A 23,041-nucleotide genomic window follows, 5' to 3' on the forward strand; every position below is an offset into this window, starting at 1 on the left:
AAGGCTTACACTTTCAAATGTAACAGCATGATAGTAACAGTTCTTAAGTAACCTGACCTGGATGAAGTAATTGATCTTTGTATATTGAATGTAAGTTGTATTTCCTTAATTTGAGTGTAATCTCTCTAATTTAGTAGTATTTGGCACAACTTTTCTTGGATTCTTAACTTCCTTAACAGATAAGTCGGACCAATCACAAGTCTAGAAACAAGGATAAGGTGAAAGTCAATATCCATCGGAACTTTTTTTAGGGTTTAGGGTTCCCCCCAAAATTTCTAGATTCTTTAGAGAAACATTCGCTTTTGTTCTATTTTTTAGTTTAATCCTCTTTCAATTTAGTTAACTCTTTTGTCTATAGTTGTTTAGAGCGAGCTCCCTTTAATCCCAATTTTGTAGTCTAAATAGTATTAACCATATTAAATTGATAATGGCGTCCAGCCATCGATTTTTTAACACTTTATTTTTGTGATTTGGTACACTTGCGAAAGCCAAAAGGACCAACAATTTTTTATTCCTGAACTAGCAATCAATGTCAAGTACATGCTAATACCTAAACTAATTGATAGTAACAAACCTAATGTACATAAACTTGGGAGCAAAGCAAGTCATTAATTTATGTCTAAAAGTTTTAAACAGTTAGAAGTTTCTTTAGTTAATCAGTGCATAATCTAATGGATCGGCCACAGCCACATATAATAATAAATAAGACCAATCATCAATATCCGGGTTAGCACTCAATGCTACCTGAACTGACAACTATTACATGCCATTAACTAAGGAATAAAAAGTATGCATTCTGCATAGATGTTTCTTATGATCATTAGAAGGAGGACCACAGGTACTAACCTGTATGTTACATTCTTGTAAAATTCCACATGTTCATTTACATTCAGCTCAATTGCTTTCTCTTTTAACATTTGAAGTCAGTCTTCATCTGATGGCAACTGAAAAAGCCTCAAGTTGAAGAGTGTGGACCTATTTTTGAATAAAAAATATCATATTGGTTAATTTCACAAAGGACAAAAAAGAGTTTGTACAACATTTAGTAAATAATAAATAATAAATAATAATATACATACTACATCGGGGTGAAACAAACCATAAGAGCCTTCAACGCCATTACCCTGTCAACTGTCATTCCACCATTATGATTCTGTGTCGCCAAATGCGAACTTTATTAAACTCTTTTCCCATTCTCCAACTGTACGAGGAAACTTTACTCATCTTTTTGCCCACCCCTGTCTAATGATCTTTTTCACAAAATGTTAACAATCATGCATACATATTTTTAGAAGTCATAAAGAAATGAAGACATATAATGTACCTTGGCACCATTTCAATCCACATCTACTTCATTCCATAGATCTTGCTGTTGAAAGCATAGCTCTCATTAATTAATTCAAAATACATAGACATGATTCATAATTTCCAATGTTAAATAAGTTATTTTGGTTTCTCTATTCACTTGACTTGTTAGTGTTAAAAATTTAAAAGCTATTCCATCCGAAACTTGGACATGCATCTATGTCTTGGCGCATTATTAATTGACACGTTTGGCCTTTTCGTCACTTTATTGGGGTTTATTCCTTGCCGACCAACCATTTCATGTACAATATGTAAAGGGTATTCCTATGGCCTTAAATTAGGATGGGTTTAGAGACAACTTTATATTTGACTACTTTATCTCATTGGATGGGTTTCTATCTCTTTTCTTTTGACCCGTGCACATCTTGTGCCTATATTCCACAACAGAGACAAAATAAATATCCACATATCAATGCGTGTTTGGGAATACGTTTTGAACGCTTATTCTTTGCCAATTTCTCAATTTCTAAGAGAAGTTAAAGATACTTGATTCTAGAGATTCATCATCAAAATGGTTCCAAACATGCACTCAGAAATATTAAACAGTATTCAGACTCAACTGAAAATGACTAACTTAGAGGCATCATCATTTCCAAGTTCCAACATCCGAAGCAAAACAAAACATAGGGCAGAGATAAACATTTATTACTAAACGCTTCAAAACCTCAGACATTACAAAACAGTTTTAGTCGGAACGGTCATTCCTCTTCTTAAAAATCTTAGCAGTGGCACCCAACCACTTAAAGAACTTCGTTTTCTTGTTGGCCCAAAAGGAGCTACCCTCCTCAACTCCACCTTTTGGTATCTCACTCTTTCCTATCCCAGATGCTGCAACATCGCCTTTATTATTGACGAAAACATACTGAAATAAATAAATAAATGTCATTTAAGTCATTGCAATTGATCAATGATAAAAGCAATAACAGATAACTAAACAACTAATATAGATCAGGGTAGGAAAGTAACTAAATAGAAATCAATAAAAGTAAGAAGGAGTACATTTGTAAGATCTAATTAAGGGCCTCTTTGATTATAGTTTTTATAGAGTTTTCAGCTTTCTAGTTAAGAAATTGAAAGACATGTTTGATTGTTGTTGATTACATACTTTACCAGCCGTAGACCTTCTTCATAAGTAGTTTATACTGGTGTGAGATTCATCTCATCAACATAGTATATCCTCTGCATCAAATTTGTTTCTTCTTCTTTTTCTCTCTCGTGTTTCTCAACCGGTCACCACTGCACCGGCTGAAAACAAATCTGGGATCCTCACTAATCAGCATGCTCCGGTGCGGTGGTGACCAGACCCAGGAGGGAAAGAGAGAAAGAACCACATGACTGCATGTGTGATGAGATGAATCCACTAGTAATTAAAACTAGTGCATCATGGGTCATCTATAACAGTAAAAAATTAAAATTAGAAACACCAAAGTATTATTCTGAAGGGATAAATCTAAACTTAACCGTAAGATTGTTCCCATCAATCTAAACTCTATGAATCTACCGTTAGAGGATAAACAAGGAGGAAAGGAAGGGCTTTTCCTTAGGAAATCTGAAATTCAAATTAGAAACCACCTCTGAGTTGTTAAAAACAAAGACAGTTATCAACCAAAAACAAGTAATAGTGATAATCCAAACAATTACTTGATAGATTTATGATGACAGTAGCATTAGCAAGAGAATGAAACATGTTCTTAGTTACCTCATTCTCATCGTTACTGGAATCAGGAGGAGGTGATCTGTTGAGATCAATCGGAAACTTGTTACTTGGCTCTGACACTGCCTTCCCAGAGTCAATGACATGAACTGAAGAAGGAATGATGGGGTAATTGTTCACTGACTCACAAGATGAAGCCCTGTTCAAGGTCACAGGCTCAGCCATGGGTGCTAGTTTTCCCTACTCTCTGATATCTAAGCAAATTCAAAAACAGATCCGAGGCCATGGCTAAATACTACAGATTATGAAAGTGATGTGCAAATCCATTTCACCCAGTTGAATTAAATAAGGATTTTGATAGCCAAATTCAACCATTGCATTCATGGCTTTGACCAATTTCCTTTCCCAATAAGATGTTGAGACATCCTAAATAACTTCCAAACTTGTTTTTCCAGACGCAAAACCAAACACCACGTTAGTTATGAACAAATAATGTGGTCCAACGTTTCTAGAGCTATATTTTATATACAACAACAAATTCACGTTTTTCACCAAATGCTGGTAAACAATGGTGCTGATATTAAAAGCTCTTCTTTTATTTTAATCCTATATAAACCCTTAACTTGTTTTAATTTGCTTGGTACAAGTAACCATCAAAAACAGAATCTATTTAGGACGTGAGAGAGGCCAATAAGTTTTTACAACATATTTAATTTGGTCCTTGATTTTTTAAAAATATGTAATGTTATTACTTTTGTTAAATCTAGACTTATCGGTGTTTATTTGTCATTCTTTTATTATATCGTTAATCTAAATTCAATCAAAGGAACAATATTGTGTTGTTTTTAATAATTAAATAACCAAATTAAAATATCAAATCCCAAAAAGAGAGAACAAAAAAGTAATTTAATTTATCAAAATACAAAATCATAAAATCAAGGTAAAATTTTATAAATAACAGATTGAATAAAACAAAATCCTATATATATATATATATATATATATATATATATTAGTTTTCGTGGTAGTTACATTCAAATTTATTGCTATTTGATAAATAAAAATATTTAAATGAAGTTAACTTACTAAATTATAATTATACACATGTCCATAGTAAGTAGTGTTAATAATTTAATGGATAGGAGTATTAATAGACCAGCCAATTAAGTTCAATCAAAGTTTAATATTTTTTTCTTTAAAAAGAGATGATAATAATAAAAACTAAAACTAATTAATAAGGTTTTAGTGAATGTTAAGGACAGGTAAATACAAGTTTCCACCATCTATTCCGTCATCAGAGTTTTCATTTATATATATCATTCAAATATCAGCGGTTGAGACTTGAGACATTCTTTAACCACTCTTATTTAAACCTTCAGGAAATGTGTGTTTAAGGGACTGCTTGAAATTTTGAAGTCTTAAGAAAGGTAGCATATGCTTGGGACCCCACTCTTAATCCTTTTCACACTGTGTAATTAATTACTCAGCCAAGTGTACGTGACTTTTATAAAGCTCTTATGTGTAAGGAATTGTTCAACGTTACCTCGTTTTTGGTGGATAGAATGATTAAAAAAAGTGGACAAGAGACTTATCGTGTCCTCCATTTTTAATATTATCCTTGGTGAGCTATTTTATATGATGGATAATGGAGTTATAAATTACAATTGCTGTAACTTACAAGCAATGCTGCTCCACAGGTCAACATGCTAGCTTCTGTTATGAATGGTTATTTTCGATTCAATATTCATATTATTTTATTAGAATGGAGTTTGTAAACCTATTAAATTTATATAGATTTTATTTTACAAACTTGATTTGCAAAAAAAATCTTTGTATTACTTCCGATTCAAATTGGTTTCAGACTAAATATAAATGTACTTTCGAAAGAAATTATATTCATCACCAAATTTAATTAGTAGACAAATAACTTAAAAGAGGTCTAGCGATAAACTAAACAAGGCTTATTCAATATTCATTAATTAACACCCAACATTATTAGATTTCTCATCACTTTATTGCAAATTTATTCCATGCCGATCAACCATTTCATATTATTTTTTCACTTTTTCATCATGTACAATGTCTAATGGTTTTCCAATAGCATTAGTACAGTATATTTTTAGCTTTGGGGTGGGTTTGGATTCAATTTTATTACACGCAGGGAAGGATTATATTGCAACTTTTCCATTATCTATATTTCTTTTATTCTGACTTTGGCATATCTGGTGCAAAAATTCTGTCGAAACCTAGCTAGCCCTAAAAGTTGGCTTCCCAGAAAAAGGTTAAGAGAAATTAAAAAAACAAAAACTCCAAAAGATTAAAAAATATAGAACTATGACAAAATTTTAGATAAAAGGTCTATGATTAAAGTATGACAAAAATAGTCATTTCATTTGGTGGGTAGAATCTAGAAACAAAGGTCGATGACAAAAATTAAGAAAATAATTAATATTTTAATTTTTTAAATATTTATTATTTATTTTTTTGTTATACTCTTTAAGTTGTTCGAGAAAAAATAAGTATATTAAAAATGAATAAATATATTGTCTAATAAACACATATTAATTATCAAGAATAAAAATAAAAATAAAAATTAATAAATTATTAATTTTAGAAAAATTATAGTAAATAAAAAATAATAATGATAAAACAACTATAAAAAACGGAGGATCTGTGACAAAAATTTAAAACATGGCAATCATGAAAAAAAAACTTCTCTATTTTTTTTCTTACACTAATTTTGGAAAAATAAATAATACTCTCAATTAAATATATAACATCTTCATTTCATTTATTTATCTAAAGTCTTAATAATAAAAAATTGGAGGAAGAAAGAAATGGAGAAATTCTTGATTCAGCAATTATGACGTGGCCCACTCTCAACTTTTAAGAAAAATAAAACAGTTTATATTATATATCTTTCCAACCCATAGAAGTGGCTTCTTTTATTGTTATAAAGAAGAAAAATGATTGAACCTGCGTATGTGTGGAAAATTATTTCGAATGATTAAAATAGTAATTTAAATTATAAAATATTAAATTAAATAATTATTTTATAATAAATTTATTAAAAATACGATTTTGAAACGTATATCATTATTCTATAAAAAAGATTGGTTCTTGTTAAGTTGAGATGTTTATAATTTTCTTAATTATAAAATATAAATTTTAATTAAAAAAAAGCTTTTAAATTTATTGGAGGATGATTTCGAAACGTGAATTCAGAAGATACAGCATATTTCATATTTTATTAATCATATGTCTTTTGATTCCCTTGACAATTGGAATTTGGATTCTTCGTCCAGACTACTTTTTGATTTCGTGTGCCGTATTTATAGCGAGAGCATTAATTTTGTGGGTCCATAAAGAAAAGACACATCATACTGCAATTTGAGTTTAGATTTTTCATATGATAATTTTTAGTAAAATGTAAATAATTAATAATAATAAAAAAGAAAGTATTTCCTCCATTTTTTATTTATAATCATGTTGATATTTTTTTTATTGTCACTTTTTTAAAATTAAGAATTTATTAATTTTTTTCATTTTTGTGAAGAAAAATAAAGTGAAAATGTGCATGAGAAATATGATTCAGGAAGATATCCCCTTCTTTTTGAATCTGAATCCTAATTTCCAACCAATATCATGATGTGGGAAAGAGGAATGGAATGAGCAGATTATAGTAATAAAGAATCTTAGTTGTGTGTGCCAATCATATATTATCTTTTTAGTTTGTTGTGGCACAGAATAGGAAAAGGAAGTAAAAAAAGGTAACTTTGTCGTGTGTGCGTACCATGGAATCTAATGATCAAATCATAGGATAGAATGAAATATAGGTGAGACACGGCATCGAGTTGTTGGGGTTGGTTAGTTGATGACGTTCATTGCTTAATATCCAACTTACATTTCTTTATAATGCTTTCATATATTATTTTATCCTACCCGATATTTTATGTTCTTACAATAATGAAATCGGAATAATATTTTATATAAATTACAATGATTATCTTAAAACTGTATTTTAAGGAATTATTATTCGGTAACAATCTTTTATCTCTTTTAATTTATTATTTTCAAAATTAAATTTTAATATAAATGTTGGAGATCTTGGCATAGCTGGCTCCAAATTCTCAATATTACTCTATTTTAGAGCTAGAATTGTGAGATTTCAGAGATCTTAATAGAGTTATAATAGTTTTTATGACACGTACTCTTCTTCAATCTTATGCTAAATTGTTGCTTTCTTTTGTTCTTGCTTTCACATTATACATGTCATTATTAGTAACAAACAACCTTTATTTTAAACTTTTCAACTCTACCATGGAATTATCCAACTATGATTTGTTTATGGATGGTTTCTCTTACCAACAATAAATGAGCAATTCTTATTATTAATTACAATCCAACATGTACCCCTGCATTCATAGGCAAACCACTTATATATACCACATGAATACGATGGTATTTTCGGGGCCATACTAAACTTTTTTCAATATTTAAATGCTACATTCCGCTTTCTAACTTTTCTTACAGTCGCACAAAATAGTTACTTTACTAATAAGGATTCATCTTTTCTCGCATAAAAATTGCATCTAACAATTTATACATTCACTTCTATTATCTACAATCAGAAATCTGATCAAAGCCTCAAAGGGGTTAACAATGTACACTGCCCATCTAATGTTATTATTGAGACCTTAGCATAAAAAAGAAAACAAGAAACAGAAAAACGTGAAAGAATATGCTATTTCCTTGCACACCATAGGTGTTTGATTTTAAGTTCCATAACTGACCCTCAATCCATCCTTCCCGCTGCCTCTACGTTTTTGTCTTGAAAAGTGAAAAAATAAATAAAAATCAGTTGAACAGCATTCAAACTGTAAAACCAACATGCTCTATTTCTTCAAAGTTGGATGAAAAATGATTCATTTCTCGGATGTGTATACAAAATAAATAAATAAATTTGTATACGGCATCGGTTTGGCTGTGTTTCCACATTAAAGCTCTTATATTTCAATTCCATTAGAATCTTTATACATTTACTTAGTTTTCATGATTTATCATTTTTTTCTTATATATATTATAATCTTATATTTTAAAATTACAATTATTTAATGGAATAGTTTCTTCCATCAGAATCTCTCAGCAGATTAGACTTGTTAAAGTGAATAACTCAACTCGATCCAGATCCAACTCATCACAGTTTAAATGGAATAAATGGATTGACTTACTTAAATTAAAAAATATATATATTAAAAAAGGTTATTGAAATTTATATAAAAAAAATACATATTATAATCTTATATTTTAAAATTATAATTTTATTAATAAATAGGACAAATAAAATGTTAAAAAAAAAAAAAAAAAAAGACACCATCCACAATCAAATTAATCAACTTATAAATCAAAATTTTGCATAAAATATTGACAAATAATATCAAATTGATACTAATTATAATTCACAATTAATATGTACAAAATTTATTCAATGGTATAAATATATAATCACATAAATTAATATTTAAGAACCTAAAAAATTAAATAAAATAATTAAAAAATAAAAAATATATTAGGTGAGTTAACTCGTGAATCAACCTAACTCACCATTGGATTGACTCATGATGAATAAGACTAAATTTTTCTTATACAGCAGATCATCCAACCCATCTTTGAGAGAGTCTGGGTTTGGGTAGCGTTCTTTCCTACAGCCTTTAACTTGTTTGCTTTGATGTTTTTTGTATAGAAACTAGACAAGTCATCAAAACTCTTGTCAAGGCCCGAACTGAAATTGTTTTTCGTATTAATGATTCATCTCATCTCATCCACAGAATTTACAAACATAATTTTGGATTATTGAATTTCAATTTACAAACATGCCTGGCATTTGTTATGCACGGCCAAGACAATCGGAGCAAGCAACCATAAAAAACATGTTTCGATAAAATCATAACTAAGGTTAGGCAATAAAATACTATCTTACAAGTGTTCAACAATTACCATTTGGAAGAAAGAATTGTACGTTAGACAAGGAAAAAAGATGAACAGTTGATTTTTAATATTAAAATCCAACTTCCAATAGTACTCTGTACAAGTAAATCATTTACTATTTGGTATTAAGACATGGAGATGCCATCAACTAAGAAACGATAGAGAAAACAAAAGTATAAGTGTATAACTATTTCTGTAACAAAATTCTTGGTCTATATTCTCAAGTTAAAATCATGCTGATTAGTTGGTAGATAATCACCTAGAAATATGACTCAGAATAGGATGTATAGCAGCTTTGAAATCATCATAAAACCTCTGCTCGGAAAACCTGCTTGCTCGTCTCCTTGCAGCTGCAGCCATCTTAAGCCTTTCCATCTCTGACATCGTTACAATTCTCACCATGGCATCAGCATATTCTTCAACAGTGCAGGAAAGAAATCCTGTTTGCTGTCCATCTTCATCCAACACAATGTCCATTTTTGGGCCAGCAGAATTATGAGCTGACAAGAAAACATAGCAAGAATAATTAATGCATGTAAGAGCAGCCATGACAGCAAAAAAAAAACCCGGCATATGTACCCAAACAGTGAAATTGAACATCAAACCCACCAATTGGGATGGCACCGGCAGCCATGTATTCTACAACACTAATGCCAAAATGCTCATCAGTCATTGAATGAATGCCAGCAACAGCACCCCCTAAAAGTCCCACCAATTCTCTGTAGGTTAATATAACCAGCGAATATATTAGTAGGACAGCATTTAAAATAACCTTATCAATTGATTGACAAGTTCAAAACTGAATTCATGAGATAAAAGTGATTAAGTGGTAAACTAAATTTAGTGAAAGAGTTATTAGTTTTTTTATCAAGACTTCTTAACTAATTCAAAACCTAATTAACAATTCATGCAACTTACTTTGTTTCCCTATTACGACAAGTGATCTCCAAGCTACAAATCGTGTATCTCAAGTAACACACCTCCCCAGTCCAATAAAAGGCTCAATGACACCATGTATAAAGTATTTAGAAGAAAAGTCCTTGCAGCCTTATCAACATGACTATAGATAGAACTTTATGACTGAAAAAATGCACTGTAGAGGAGCCATACCCAACCATAAAAAATTTAATAAAAATACCAATAGATGAATGAACCATATACCAATTGTAAGTCTTCAGTTAATTGTTAATAAAGTTCCCAAATAATGTATGCTGTGTTTGACTTTGACAAATGATATCAGATTAATTGATATGAATAAACCAATATTAATTCCATGTTGGAAATCTTCTACAAATTCTACGATCTGAAACAAAATGTTAACCATGTAAGATCCAAATTCATATATAATTTGTATTTTGCAAGAGATTGATACAAGGCTTACACTTCAAGTGTAACAGCATGCTAGTTACAATTCTTAAGTAACCCAACTTGGATGAAGTAATTGATCTTTGTACATTGAATCCAAGTTCTATTTCCTTAGTTTGAGTGTAATCTCTCTAATTTAGTAGTATTTGGCACAACTTTACTTGGATTTTTATCTTCCTTAAACAGAGAAGTCGGACCAAACACAAGTCTATAAACAAGGATAAGGTGAAGTCAATTATCCATCGGAAGAATCAAAAGGACCCTACTCCCACCCACACCCCCCCCCCCCCCCCCACACCAAAAAAAAAAAAAATTCTAGAGATTCTTCAGTGAAATATTCGCTTTTGTTCTGTTTTCAGTTCAATACTATTTCAATTTAGTTAAATCTTTTGTCTATAGTTGTTTAGAGCTAGCTCCCTTTAATCCCAATTTTGTAGTCTAAATAGTATTAACCATATTAAATTGATAATTGGCATCCAGCAATCTTTTTACAACTTTATTTTCGTGATTTGGTACCCTTGCCAAAGCCAAAAGAACCAACAAGTTTTCATGCATGAACTAGTAATCAATGTCAAGTACATGCTTATACCTAAACTAATAAATAGTAACAAAACCTAATGTACATAAGCTTGGGAGCAAAGCAAGTCATTTAGGACTAAAAATTTGAAACAATTTGAAGTTTCTTTAGTAACCAGTACATAATCTAACTGATTGCCCACATAAAATAATAAATAAGACCAAATCATCAATGTCTGGGTCAGCACTCAATGCTAACTGGACTGACAACTATCACATGCCATTAACTAAGGAATAAAGAGTATGCATTCTGCAGAATATAACTTTTTTAAACATTATATTCTGCAGAATATAACTTTTTAAACATTATATTCAGCAGAGGTGTTTCTTATGATAATTAGAAGGAGGGAAAGACTGGGAAATCCACACGTACTAACCTGTATGTTACATTCTTGTAAAATTCCACATGTTCATTCACATTCAGCTCAATTGCTCTCTCTTTTAACATTTGAAGTCTGTCTTCATCTGATTTATTTCTACAGCTACCCACAATTTGAAACTTAGGTTTTGGCATGCTAGGATCTAATCTCTTAATGGCAGCTGAAAAAGCCTCAAGTTGAAGAGTGTGGGCCTATATTTGAATAAAAAATGTCAAATTGGTTAAATTCTCAAAGGCTCAAATGAGCCACATAAAAAGGTTGTACCTCTTGTTCACAATATTGATAGGAGTATGCCCACCTTCTCTGGTCGAAATTGTGCAACAGATATTAGTACAGGAACTTCTGCTGATCGTTCCAAGGGAAGTACCTGCCCATATTGCTTACCAGTTAGAATCCACTGGTGATTACAAAACTCCAAAAAACAACACACAAACATGTAATATCATGCTCATATTAAGTGCTGACATTTTAAACATTTGGTAAATAATAAATAATAATATATATACTACGTTGGGGTGAAACATAGAAGAAACAGGCCATAAGAGGCTTCAATGCCACAAAGTAGCATGCAATACAGGAAAGTTATCCATCCAACCAAAAGAAATGTGGACAATAGGAACTTGACAATATAACAACAACTGTAGGACTATAAAGAACAAATTGCAAACCTGGAGTCCTGAGGTATCACAAGGAGGATAAACTCGCTTAATACGATCTGGAACTCTCCAAAGATTTTCAATATGGGATTTGGTCCAAGATGAATTGACCATAGCTAGGTGTGCACAAGATCCTACAATCCCATACAAGCAGCTGAAGAATGCATAATAGATTATTTTGCACCTTGAAAGCCAAACACTGCAAGAAAATAACTGTTAGATTACTCAACATATGAAAGAGGTTAAATAAAGTATGAATTTAGCGAATATTATAATAGCATAGAAGTGTGTATGCATTGAAGGGTAAAAGGAAGTATGCAAAAGATGAGCTTTCACATACAAAAACTTCAACTTTACCAATTTCTATACCAAAATATTACTGAAAAAATCAATTCACATCTACTCTCACCCTCAACAATTTGAATAGGCTATAACATTCAAATTTATGAAATATTGAAAATATAAAACCAATAGCATCATTAACAGGTGAGGGAAAACGGAAAATGCAGAAGTACGATTAAACTAGAAGAAGCAAAAAGTATACAAAATCCAATAGGTAGAAATTAAACCTTTTTGCAATTAAGGCATCATTATTATACATCAGGCTGTGTTGACGAACACGAGCTAGCATGTCTGAACTAATAGTAGGATAATGTGTATAGCAAATAACTTTGCATCCAAACAATCGAGCAAGTGGATATGTAAAAGCATATCCACTTGTGTCAAAGTAATATAAAGGGGTAAACTTGCACAAAGCCTCCCATGCAAGATACATAGAACCCAGACTTTGACCAATCATTGTAAAGTGTGGATAAGTGGTTTCTTCAATCCACTTTCTCTTGTACAAATGAACCACCTGAGAATAATGGAAAACATAATACACTGGTTATTAAGCTTTCAAACAAATCAAGTAGATTCTAGCACAATAGGTGCCAAAATAAATGCTATTTACCATAACAATATTTGTAACTTTATAATTTATATAAGCCAATGATCATCACATTCACATTTATCTTATTCCATGGGTATATATGATCCGAGTTCAGTTCTTCTGTACCAGGCCATAGCATTAAACATCCCTCATCTCCTCCATCCTATCACCAACTCAACCTGCTAAGCAAGCAATACCATGTTTTACTGCCTTTCTCATTTATTCAAACTCTTATGTGTAAATTAAGAGTTTGAATAAATGAACCTAAAATTTGTATCATTTTAGATAGTTTTAGCTACACAAGAGTCATTGTTATTTTATTTGATAAATTACTTCGTTCTAGAAATGCCCATTCTCATAATTAGGGGTTGAAGTAATTAAAGGTTCTCCAAAAGTCATGCAATTAAGCCACGCCAGATTCCAGTCAATTCTAGAACCGCTTGGGGTCAATAGACAGCGAGTCTATTTCAAAATAATTCAGTACAATCATAAAATACCTTCTGGTCCACCATTGTACTAAAAGAAAACATCTCTTCTGGTCTTTCTTTTCATATAAGATTTCTGACCACATCGGATTTCTAATCCACCTGGTGGACTCTTCCCACACAAGCCCTATATCCACATACTTGCCAAATCTATTCTCGCAATTTCCTTTCCCATCTAAACCCCAAATTAATTTAGAATCCTTTGCTGCAGTCCTAATACTAGGGAAAGTCATGTTTGATCCATAGAACAAAATGGGATAAATCATCAATGGGCTATTCAAGACCTTGCTTGAGCCTGTCAACTCAACACTTCACCTGAGCTTAAGAAGGACAATTGGATCCTTTGATTGTAATCCACTCATTTAACAGAGAGAAAAACTGACAGCCCATTTTATTCATATGAGATTACAAGTGCACTAAGAACTGAACCAACTGGAGGACTAATTAACGGCTAAAATAACAACCATGGTTGACTAATATTCTAATAACACTAAATTCGCCAACAAATCTAGACAAGTACTCTAGCAGATTCAATTCTCCCTATCATCTATCCTCTCATCATTACTTCAATTGAAAAAATCACTTCCCACTCAGATAGAGCCATAATCAGATAGAAAAGAACCCAGATAAGAGAATGGTGAAAAGAGGGTACCTTTGGAGGAGAGAGGAGCGTGACCCCAAAGCGATCAAGGGCCCGAGCCATCAACGATTGCGGGGTGGCTTCATGATCTCCAGTGTATACATAGCAGTCAAGGTCGTGTCTCTCCTCTTGGATGCCTCTAACAGCGCACCACAACACCCTTTCTCCACCACCGCCATCATTGGTGTACGGATGGAAGAACCCAACAGCTCTCTTCCTTTGCCGTCTGCCATTGATTGGACCAATGAAAAACCCCACGAGTAAGGAAGTGATGAGCACAATGATGATCATTGTCAACATCATGTCACGGTGTTGCAGTCACAGATGCAGATGATCAGAGCTTCATCATCGTTCAATTAATTGGACCTAATAATTCTAAAATAAAGCCTCAAATTAAATTAAAAAAATATATATTATTTCCCCACATTTCGTGTGAGACTTCAAACAAATTTAATACTGCATAAAGGCTATATGTAGTAAAAAGAATTGATAAGTTAATAAAAAATTAAAAAAAAATAGTTATTAAACTCAGTTAATGAATTAAGAATGTTTAGTCAAATTAACTGTACGGATGATTGCTGAATATTATTTTCAATTTTCTGTTTCTTGGCTTATTCACACAGAATTTCAGCAGAGTCTACTGCAGTTAGCATGTATATGATTCAACGTCCGGCCATTTGGGTTAGAAATTAGAATATAGCAATCCAATTATAGTCTAAATCCCAACTAGAAATGAAGCTCCTTCGGTTCACCTAGTATATTACTATCGTCCAAATTCGAAGCATAGCAAACAAAATTATCTAAAGATTGGAATCAAAATTAATTTACATCCAAACTATTTGTCATAAAACAATCAAGCAGAACTTAGAAAAGATAACTCCGCTAGTTACAAGACAATGAATTAAAGGAGGAAATAAATGAGTTACCGGCAATCGGATTTGGATCGAGCTTCTTATTGAAGTGTGTGCCCTTCCACAAGAAGACCGAGCGGTTTTCACAGCAAGGGTTTCATTTTCAGCAATTGAAGAGAAATTGACCTGCATGTTCCCAAACGTGAAAGGGGCTGGGCTTCAAAAATTAAACTCCTTTGGATGTGGGCTTGGGCTTTGCACGCAAATGGGTCCAAGAGGGAACATGGCTCAGGTCCATCTCTTATTTATCTCTTAAAAATAATATCTAAAATATAAAATGTCATCATAATAAAAAATATGAATTAATAAGTTCACTGTTTTGTTTAACTTAGTATGAAAATTTAGAATTAATAAATTATATTTTTTATCGATGTAAATGTACATAACATGGATATTATTCACCTATCATAATTTATTTAATACTTGAATCAAAATTTAAATTCTGAATAATTTGATTAAGAAATATAAATTATTATTATTTATGCTAATCAATATCGATAGATAATAAGTTCAAAACAGTTTTACTACTCATTTTAACCTCCAGAATTAAAAAAAAAAAAAAAATTACCTAAATTTTCATGGCTTTAAATATCTGAAAATAAAAGGTTTGAAATATTACACGGTGCAACTATTGATAAAGAATAGGTTATAAAGAAATTTGGTAAAATAATTGGACAATAAAATAATTTGAGTATTTAGCATGTCGAAGGATAGTATATTTAAGAGTTATATTTTTCTTTTCTTTTTTCATTTTTTATATTTTTTTTCATAGATATAATTTTTTTATGTGCCTGTTGTAATAAGGTACGTCAAATTTAACATTCCAGCTCAATTGAAATAATGGACATAAATTATTATAAACATTTTTAGTTCGATTTATAATTTTAATTAATGCCAATTTAAATTTAAGTTTGGAATTATGAATGTTTACACATTATATTAGCACATATAACCTGTTTTAATAGATTATGTGCTAATATTTATTGAATGTGTACAAACATAATCTATTATTACAACTAAAATTATCCAGTTTTAATAGATTATGTGCTAATATTTATTGAATGTGTACAAACATAATATTCCATTATTACAACTAAAATTATCCAGCTATGTGCTAATATATATTATACGACAATGAGTTCTCGGGTTTCATAATAAAGTCATGTATTTTAAAATAACAGTATTTACAATAAATATTCTATTCAATAACATACCAAAAAAAATATTACTATACATACACATGTAAATATAAATTTATTTGACATATAATTACACATAATTTTAGTATTAATTTTTAATAAAATTTAATAATATATATTGTGTGTCAATATAATTTATATCTATATTTTTAATAATATATTAATGTATATTATATCTATAATATAAATAAAAATAATTTTTATTAATAAATATTATATTAATATAAAATATATATCATGATAATTTTGATAACTATTGTATCATGATAATTTTCATTTTCCTTTTTTAAGTCTACGTACACATATTTTACCGAAATATCAAATCTTCAACACCATTTAGTTCAAATCCATTCACTCGCTAGCCGCTAAAATAACTAAAATATAAACTTTTTTCAATGTTAAACATTATTAGTTTTTGTTGAATTTAAGATTTGAAGGTGTCGAAACCCCACCAGTTATGAAATACTATAAACTACACTTGCATAAAAAGTCTAAATATTAGTATATAATTTATACTTATAACGTACATCAGGGACGGAGCCAGGATTTCAATACTGGGGGTGCCATATAGGGGGTGCCATATAGTAATATACATATGAGTTTATATTAAAAATATGAGTTTATATTAAAAATAGGGGGTGCCATATAGTAATATATATGTATATAAAAAAAAATTAAAATTGTTGGGGGGGCCGTGGCACCCGTAGGTCCCCCCTTGGCTCCGTCCTTGACGTACATAATAACAACATATATGTCAAAAATAGTCATTGTGTTATAAAAGGAAGAAAAATAGAGAGAATAAATAAGACAATATGAGATGGAGAAAAGAATCTAATTGGTGTATTATCTTTGGGAGAGGACTAACCTATTTATAAGTACACGTGGTAACTGAATATTTACATAATAAAAGGAATAATATATAACGGAAATATAAATGGTAATGATTGCTAATGAATATTGGCATCCACTAATTAAGCAACTAATTATTATTCATAACACTCCCCCTTGGATGTCTAATATTTAGAATGTGCCTCGTTAAAACCTTACTAGGAAACACCCTGTGGGATAAAAACTTAGTGAAGGAAAAAGAGTACATCAGTCATAAATATTTATTTCTCCCCCTCATGCATACAATCTTTAAGATGACGGAGTCCAATCTCAAAAACTTTTCTTTGAAGTGACTTTGTAAAGAGATCTGCTAAGTTGTCACTTGAGCGGACTTGTTGAACATTTATATCACCATTCTTTTGAAGATCATGAGTAAAAAAGAATTTTGGTAGAATATGCTTTGTTCTATCTCTCTTTATGTATCCATCTTTCAATTGTGCAATACATGCAGCATTATCTTCATATATAATTGTCGATGTCATTTTTCTAAAAGATAAACCACAAGTTTCCTATATGTGTTGAATCACAGATATTAGCCAAACACATTCACGACTTGCCTCATGTAATGCTAAAATTTCAGCATGATTAAATGAAGTGGCTGATATGGTTTGTTTTACAGATCGCCATGAAATGACTGTACCACCACTTGTGAACCAATATCCTGTTTGTGATTTACCATTATGAGGATCCGACAAATAACATGCGTCTACATAACCATTTAGTTCTGGTTTGGAAACATTTGAATATAATAACCCCATATCCATTGTACCTCTAAGATAACGAAGGATTTGTTTAACTCCATTTCAATGTCTTTGGGTAGGTGAAGAACTATATCTTGCTAACAAATTAACAGCAAATTTTATATCAGGTCGTGTATAATTAGCAAGGTACATTAGTGCTCCTATAGCACTAAGATATGGTACTTCAGGACCAAGTATTTCTTCATCCTTTTCTTGGGGTCTAAATAGATCTTTATTAACATCTAAAGATCTTACAACCATGGGAGTGCACAATGGATGTGATTTGTCCATATAAAACCTTTTAAGAACCTTTGTTATATAAGCTTTTTGATGCACAAGAATTCCATTTTCTAAGTATTCAACTTGCAGTCCTAGACAAAACTTTGTCTTTCCTAGATTCATTTCAAATTCTTTCTTTAAGCAATCTATTGCTTTTGAAAGCTCTTCAGGAGTTCCAATAATGTTTATGTTATCTACATAAACTACAATTATGGAAAATCCATTTTGAGATCTTTTAATAAATATACACGAACAAATTGGATCATTTTTATATCCTTCTTGTAACAAATATTCACTTAGTCGATTATACTACATACAACCTGATTGCTTTAGCTCATATAGGGACTTATTTAATTTAATCGAATAATCTTCTCTAGAAATTGCATCGTCAGGCAAATTAAATCCTTCTGGAGTTTCATATAAATGTCAGCATCAAGAGAGCCATATAAATATGTTGTAACTACATCCATTAGATGTAAATTAAGTTTTTCATGTACAACCAAACTAGTTAAATATCAAAAAGTGTTTGCATCCACTACAGGTGAATATGTCTCTTCAAAATCAATATCGGGTCTTTGTGAAAAACCTTGAGCAACTAGTCTTGCTTTGTATCTCACAATTTCACCATTTTCATTTCGTTTTTGCACAAAAATCCATTTGTATCCAATTAATTTTACACCTTTTGGTGTACGTAGTACCGTTCCAAAAATATTTCGTTTAGCAAATGAGTCTAATTCTGCCTCAATTGCATCTTTCCATTTTGCTCAATCATTTCTTTGTCGACAATCGTTGATGGACTTTGGTTCTTGATCCTCAATATCATTTATTTAATTTAGCACTATATTATGTGCAAATACATCATCAATATTTACATTTTTTCGATTACATCGTATTCCATTGATGACATAATTTATTGAGATCTCTTCATTTTCAATAATTTCAGGTACCTGAGTTTCTTATAGAACTAGAATATTAGTTATGTCATAGAAATATTTTTGAGTTTGTACATCCTCAATTTGATCATTTTGCTCTTTAGCTCCCTTTTTTATTTGAGGATTCTTATCTTTGGAACTAATTGGTCTACCACACTTCAGGCGTATTTGTGACTCGTTTGTAGTATTAAATTGTCCAACAGAGACTTCGACTCTTATTGGAGCATTAGCCGCTGGTACATATGACTTAGTCACCCTTTTTGTATTTGTGAATACATTTGGTAAATGGTTGGCTAGATTTTGCAAATGAATTATATTTTGAACTTCTAGTTCACATTGTTTTGTACGATGATCAAAATGAGATAGTGATAATTCATTCCAACTAATATCTTTTTCTAGCTATTTGTGTTCTCCCCCTGATGTTGGGAAAATCAACTCATTAAAAGAATGAGATGTGAATTCACCAGCATTATCCAAACAAATTTTCTTAATTGGATAGTCAGGAAAATGAGCTCTTAATGTAATTAGTTGAGCTAATAATCTTGCAAACGCTTGGTTGCGAGTTGATAATAAACAAACATGTGATCATCTTGTTGATGCATCAATTAAAATCATAAAATATCTAAATAGTCCACATGGGGGGTGTATTGGTCCACAAATATAGCCTTGTATCCCTTCTAAAAATAAGATAGATTCATCCCCCAATTTTTGCTGGTGATGATCTGATTATTAACTTCCCTTGGGAACAAGTAGTACATGAAAAAATATTTGATTGAAGAATCTCCTGGCTCTTCAATAAATTTCCACATGAATTTTCAATTATTTTTCGCATCATGATAGTCTTAGGGTGACCCAACCGATCATGCCAAACCTCAAATTTATTTTGATTTGTAAACTTCTAGTTTACAATAGTATGTGTTTCAACTGTATTAATATATGAGCAATACAGTCCATAGGAAAACGCAAATATTTTTTCCAATACTTCCTTTTTATTCAAGTGGAGTTTCGTGACATAAAGATATTCTACATTTTCTTCATTGTTTGTTTCTATATGAAACTCATTTAAACGAATATCCTTGAAACTCAATAAGTTTCTATAAGACTTAGAAAAATATAATGCATTTCTAATATGCAACTTTGTGTCTTTCAGTAATAATATATTAGCTCTTCTGGAGCCTTCAATTATATTTGTAGTATCATATAACATTAATTTCTCGCATTATTGAATGTGAGAAGACAAAAATTAATACATTAGAACATTCACTTCAGGGAATGAAATAATATTAGTTAAAATGGTCTCTTGCATAAAAAAAATCTCAATATTTTGTTTTAGTCTTCAAGAGACAATAAATCAGCTAAGGATATTTCTTAATCCTTTTTATATATATATAAAAAAATTACTACTTCTGGAGAAAAATAGATGTATGAAAAATATAATATATTTTTTAAATTGAGAAATCATTATAAAAATGACATTCTATTATGTATCTTTAGACATCAATTTAATATCAAAATCTACACTAATTTTTTTTATATATATCATCTCATGTATATTATCTACAAATAAATGCTTTATACAAAAAGAAATTAAAAACATATCTCACTAACACTTTATTTTATCATTTTAGGAAATGAATGATACAACACAATCATATATTCATTTGGAAAAAAAATCATAACTTGTTTATGTCTTTCGTTATAAAAAAAAATGAATCTTTCTCATTATACTTATTAAAAATATCATTTAATAAAAATATATTTATGTCATTGCTAGGTTGACTTTAAGGAGATAAAAAATAATGCTAAAAATTAGGGAAATTATTCTCCTTATAAATATTGTACCGAAAAATTAAGAAAATAAACATTGATCATAATTTCATTAAATTCTATATTTTTATACAAATCATAATCAAATTATAACATAATGATATCTCCATCAATTAAAATAATAGACGCATAACATTATAAAAACAAATAGTATCAATTATATCAATAAGATTTGAAACCAAACTCTTTAAGATTCAATAACGTAACACATGAATTCAATTACATGACAAGTTGTTTATTTTAATCAATTTAATCATGAACAATATCAAATTACAAATGTAGGAAAACTCATAATCTTTTCAAGACATCACACAAAACCTAAATAGGCTTGAGGACACGCTTCATTAGTCATAATTTTTACATGTGCCTCAAATATCATTCAACATTATAATTATGACATTTACAAAATTATTCCACTTCCGGTGATGACCTCATTTATATCAAAGGATCAAATACAATGTAATGTATTTATATCAAAATTCACTTCTGGTGAAATTTATTTTATTTTTCACTTTTCATATTATTTTCTCACTTCTAGTGAGAAAATTTATTCCTTCAATTTTATTTTTTCATCATTTTCCCACTTATGGTGAGAAAAAAAAAAATAAAAGAGGTTAAACATTCTTCTTTTATATTGTCTTCTAGACAGAATTCAAAATTGTATAAATAATTTCTTTATTTAATAGTGTCTTCAAGATTACTATAATGTCTTCAAGAGTACTTTGATTCATATAACAATGTAAATAATACAAATATTTGATAAAATTCTTATTGTAAAAAAATGAATAGCTAACCTTGAAATATTTGTCTTGAAAAATATGACTTTCTTCAAGAAAATTCTTCACAACTTTCTCTTGTAGTTGCAACACCAATAGATAAAAGACTATCGTGCTGATAACGTGTTATAAAAGGAAGAAAAATAGAGAGAATAAATAAGACAATGTGAGATGGAAAAAAGAATCTGATTGGTGTATTATCTTTGGGAGAGGATTAACCTATTTATAAGTACATGTGGTAGCTGAACATTTACACAATAAAGAGAATAATACATAACAGAAATATAAATGATAATAATTGATAATAAATATTAGCATCCACTAATTAAGTCACTAATTATTATTCATAACAAATTCCGAGTTATCATTTCTTTTTCTTCATTTTTTCTGTAAATGCATTAAGAATTGTCACAACTTTTGACCCATAGATATGTACAAATCAAAGGCCACAGTTCATCACTCATTGATCTATCATACATCATACTCAATTAAATAATAAAATATCAATCTAAAGTTTTTTTTTTTTTTTCCTTCAAAGTCTATATCTACAAACACATTACACATCTATTTTAAATATTCAAAGATAATGAACAAGAGTTCATAATTATTTATTTAGCCATTAAAAGAAAGGTGAAAGTTGTTAAATGTTCGATTAAATAGCTAACGAAGCATAAAATAAATAATGTAATCAGCAATTGAATTTAGCAACCGATTTGATGTTGGTCATTTTATTTTCTCAGTAACTGAAATAGTAACTCAATTAATTTGTAATAAGCATTTTATAGTTAAATTTTTTTATTATTTATTTAGAATTAAAGTTTGCGATTGATATAACAATGGATCTATAACTAAGTTAAAAATATTCTAATGAACCAAATCATATTGGTTACTAAACATAAATTTTTAGATATTAATAGCAACTGATGATGATGATTCAATTGCTAAAATTAAGAAATTTATGTCCAATAATGACCGAATATAATTCAGCAATTAAAATATTCGATACTAGTCACCGATATTGATTCTATCGCAATAAGTTTTGAAATGTAGTGATCAAACAATTTTCAGTCACTAAATTTATTTTTAAAGAAAAAAAAAACTTTAAGTTTTGATTTAAAAATTCTATATAAGTAAGAACAAGCCATTTAAATCATTTAGTGCATGTTTGGATTAGATTTTCAAACGTGATTCTACATTCTCTCTCCATGTTGAATATAAATTTTACGTGGAAGCAAAATTTTTTTGCTTCAAATAAACGTGAAAATTCACGTTAGAATTAGAACCCAGACATGCATAGTTTGAATATGACAAAAGTGATCATCTTGGTAGTGATAAATTTCAAAATCTATTAAACAAATACAAGGTACTATATATATATAGTTAAATTGCACTTTTAGTCCTTTTATAATCTTCTATCCACATTAGTCCTCCAAGTTTTAAAATTATACA

At 30.0% G+C, this 23,041-nt stretch overlaps 2 protein-coding genes across 5 annotated transcripts; both read right to left on the reverse strand.

Moving 5' to 3' along the window:
- Nucleotides 1-1,828: 1,828 nt before the first annotated feature.
- Nucleotides 1,829-3,580, reverse strand: LOC114917064 (uncharacterized). 2 transcript variants are annotated; one of them, XR_014433867.1, is made up of 3 exons: nt 3,065-3,580; nt 2,471-2,757; nt 1,829-2,227 (listed from the first exon to the last, which is right to left on the reverse strand). XR_014433867.1 is itself a non-coding variant. In XM_029275007.2 (2 exons), the coding sequence occupies exons 1-2, from the start codon at nt 3,242-3,244 to the stop codon at nt 2,051-2,053; spliced, it is 357 nt and encodes a 118-aa protein (XP_029130840.1). In that variant the 5' UTR covers nt 3,245-3,544; the 3' UTR covers nt 1,829-2,050. The 2 variants fall into 2 exon arrangements, 1 of the variants encoding a protein (XP_029130840.1); XM_029275007.2 differs by lacking the exon at nt 2,471-2,757 and having other exon boundaries at nt 3,065-3,544.
- Nucleotides 3,581-9,052: 5,472 nt separating this feature from the next.
- Nucleotides 9,053-15,107, reverse strand: LEW3 (UDP-Glycosyltransferase superfamily protein). Of its 3 annotated transcripts, none has more exons than XM_029275011.2 (8): nt 14,967-15,107; nt 14,053-14,415; nt 12,554-12,840; nt 11,997-12,183; nt 11,627-11,695; nt 11,326-11,519; nt 9,617-9,726; nt 9,053-9,507 (listed from the first exon to the last, which is right to left on the reverse strand). In XM_029275011.2, exons 2-8 carry the CDS (start codon nt 14,341-14,343, stop codon nt 9,263-9,265), a joined length of 1,383 nt encoding a protein of 460 aa, XP_029130844.2. In that variant the 5' UTR covers nt 14,344-14,415; nt 14,967-15,107; the 3' UTR covers nt 9,053-9,262. The 3 variants fall into 3 exon arrangements, with proteins under 3 accessions (XP_029130844.2, XP_020236991.3, XP_020236990.3); XM_020381402.3 differs by having other exon boundaries at nt 14,053-14,266; nt 14,967-15,093; XM_020381401.3 differs by having other exon boundaries at nt 14,053-14,406; nt 14,967-15,093.
- Nucleotides 15,108-23,041: the final 7,934 nt, after the last annotated feature.

The sequence above is a fragment of the Cajanus cajan genome, chromosome 5 (assembly GCF_000230855.2).
Source record: "Cajanus cajan strain Asha chromosome 5, NIPB_CcT2T_4, whole genome shotgun sequence".
Taxonomy (NCBI): domain Eukaryota; kingdom Viridiplantae; phylum Streptophyta; class Magnoliopsida; order Fabales; family Fabaceae; genus Cajanus; species Cajanus cajan.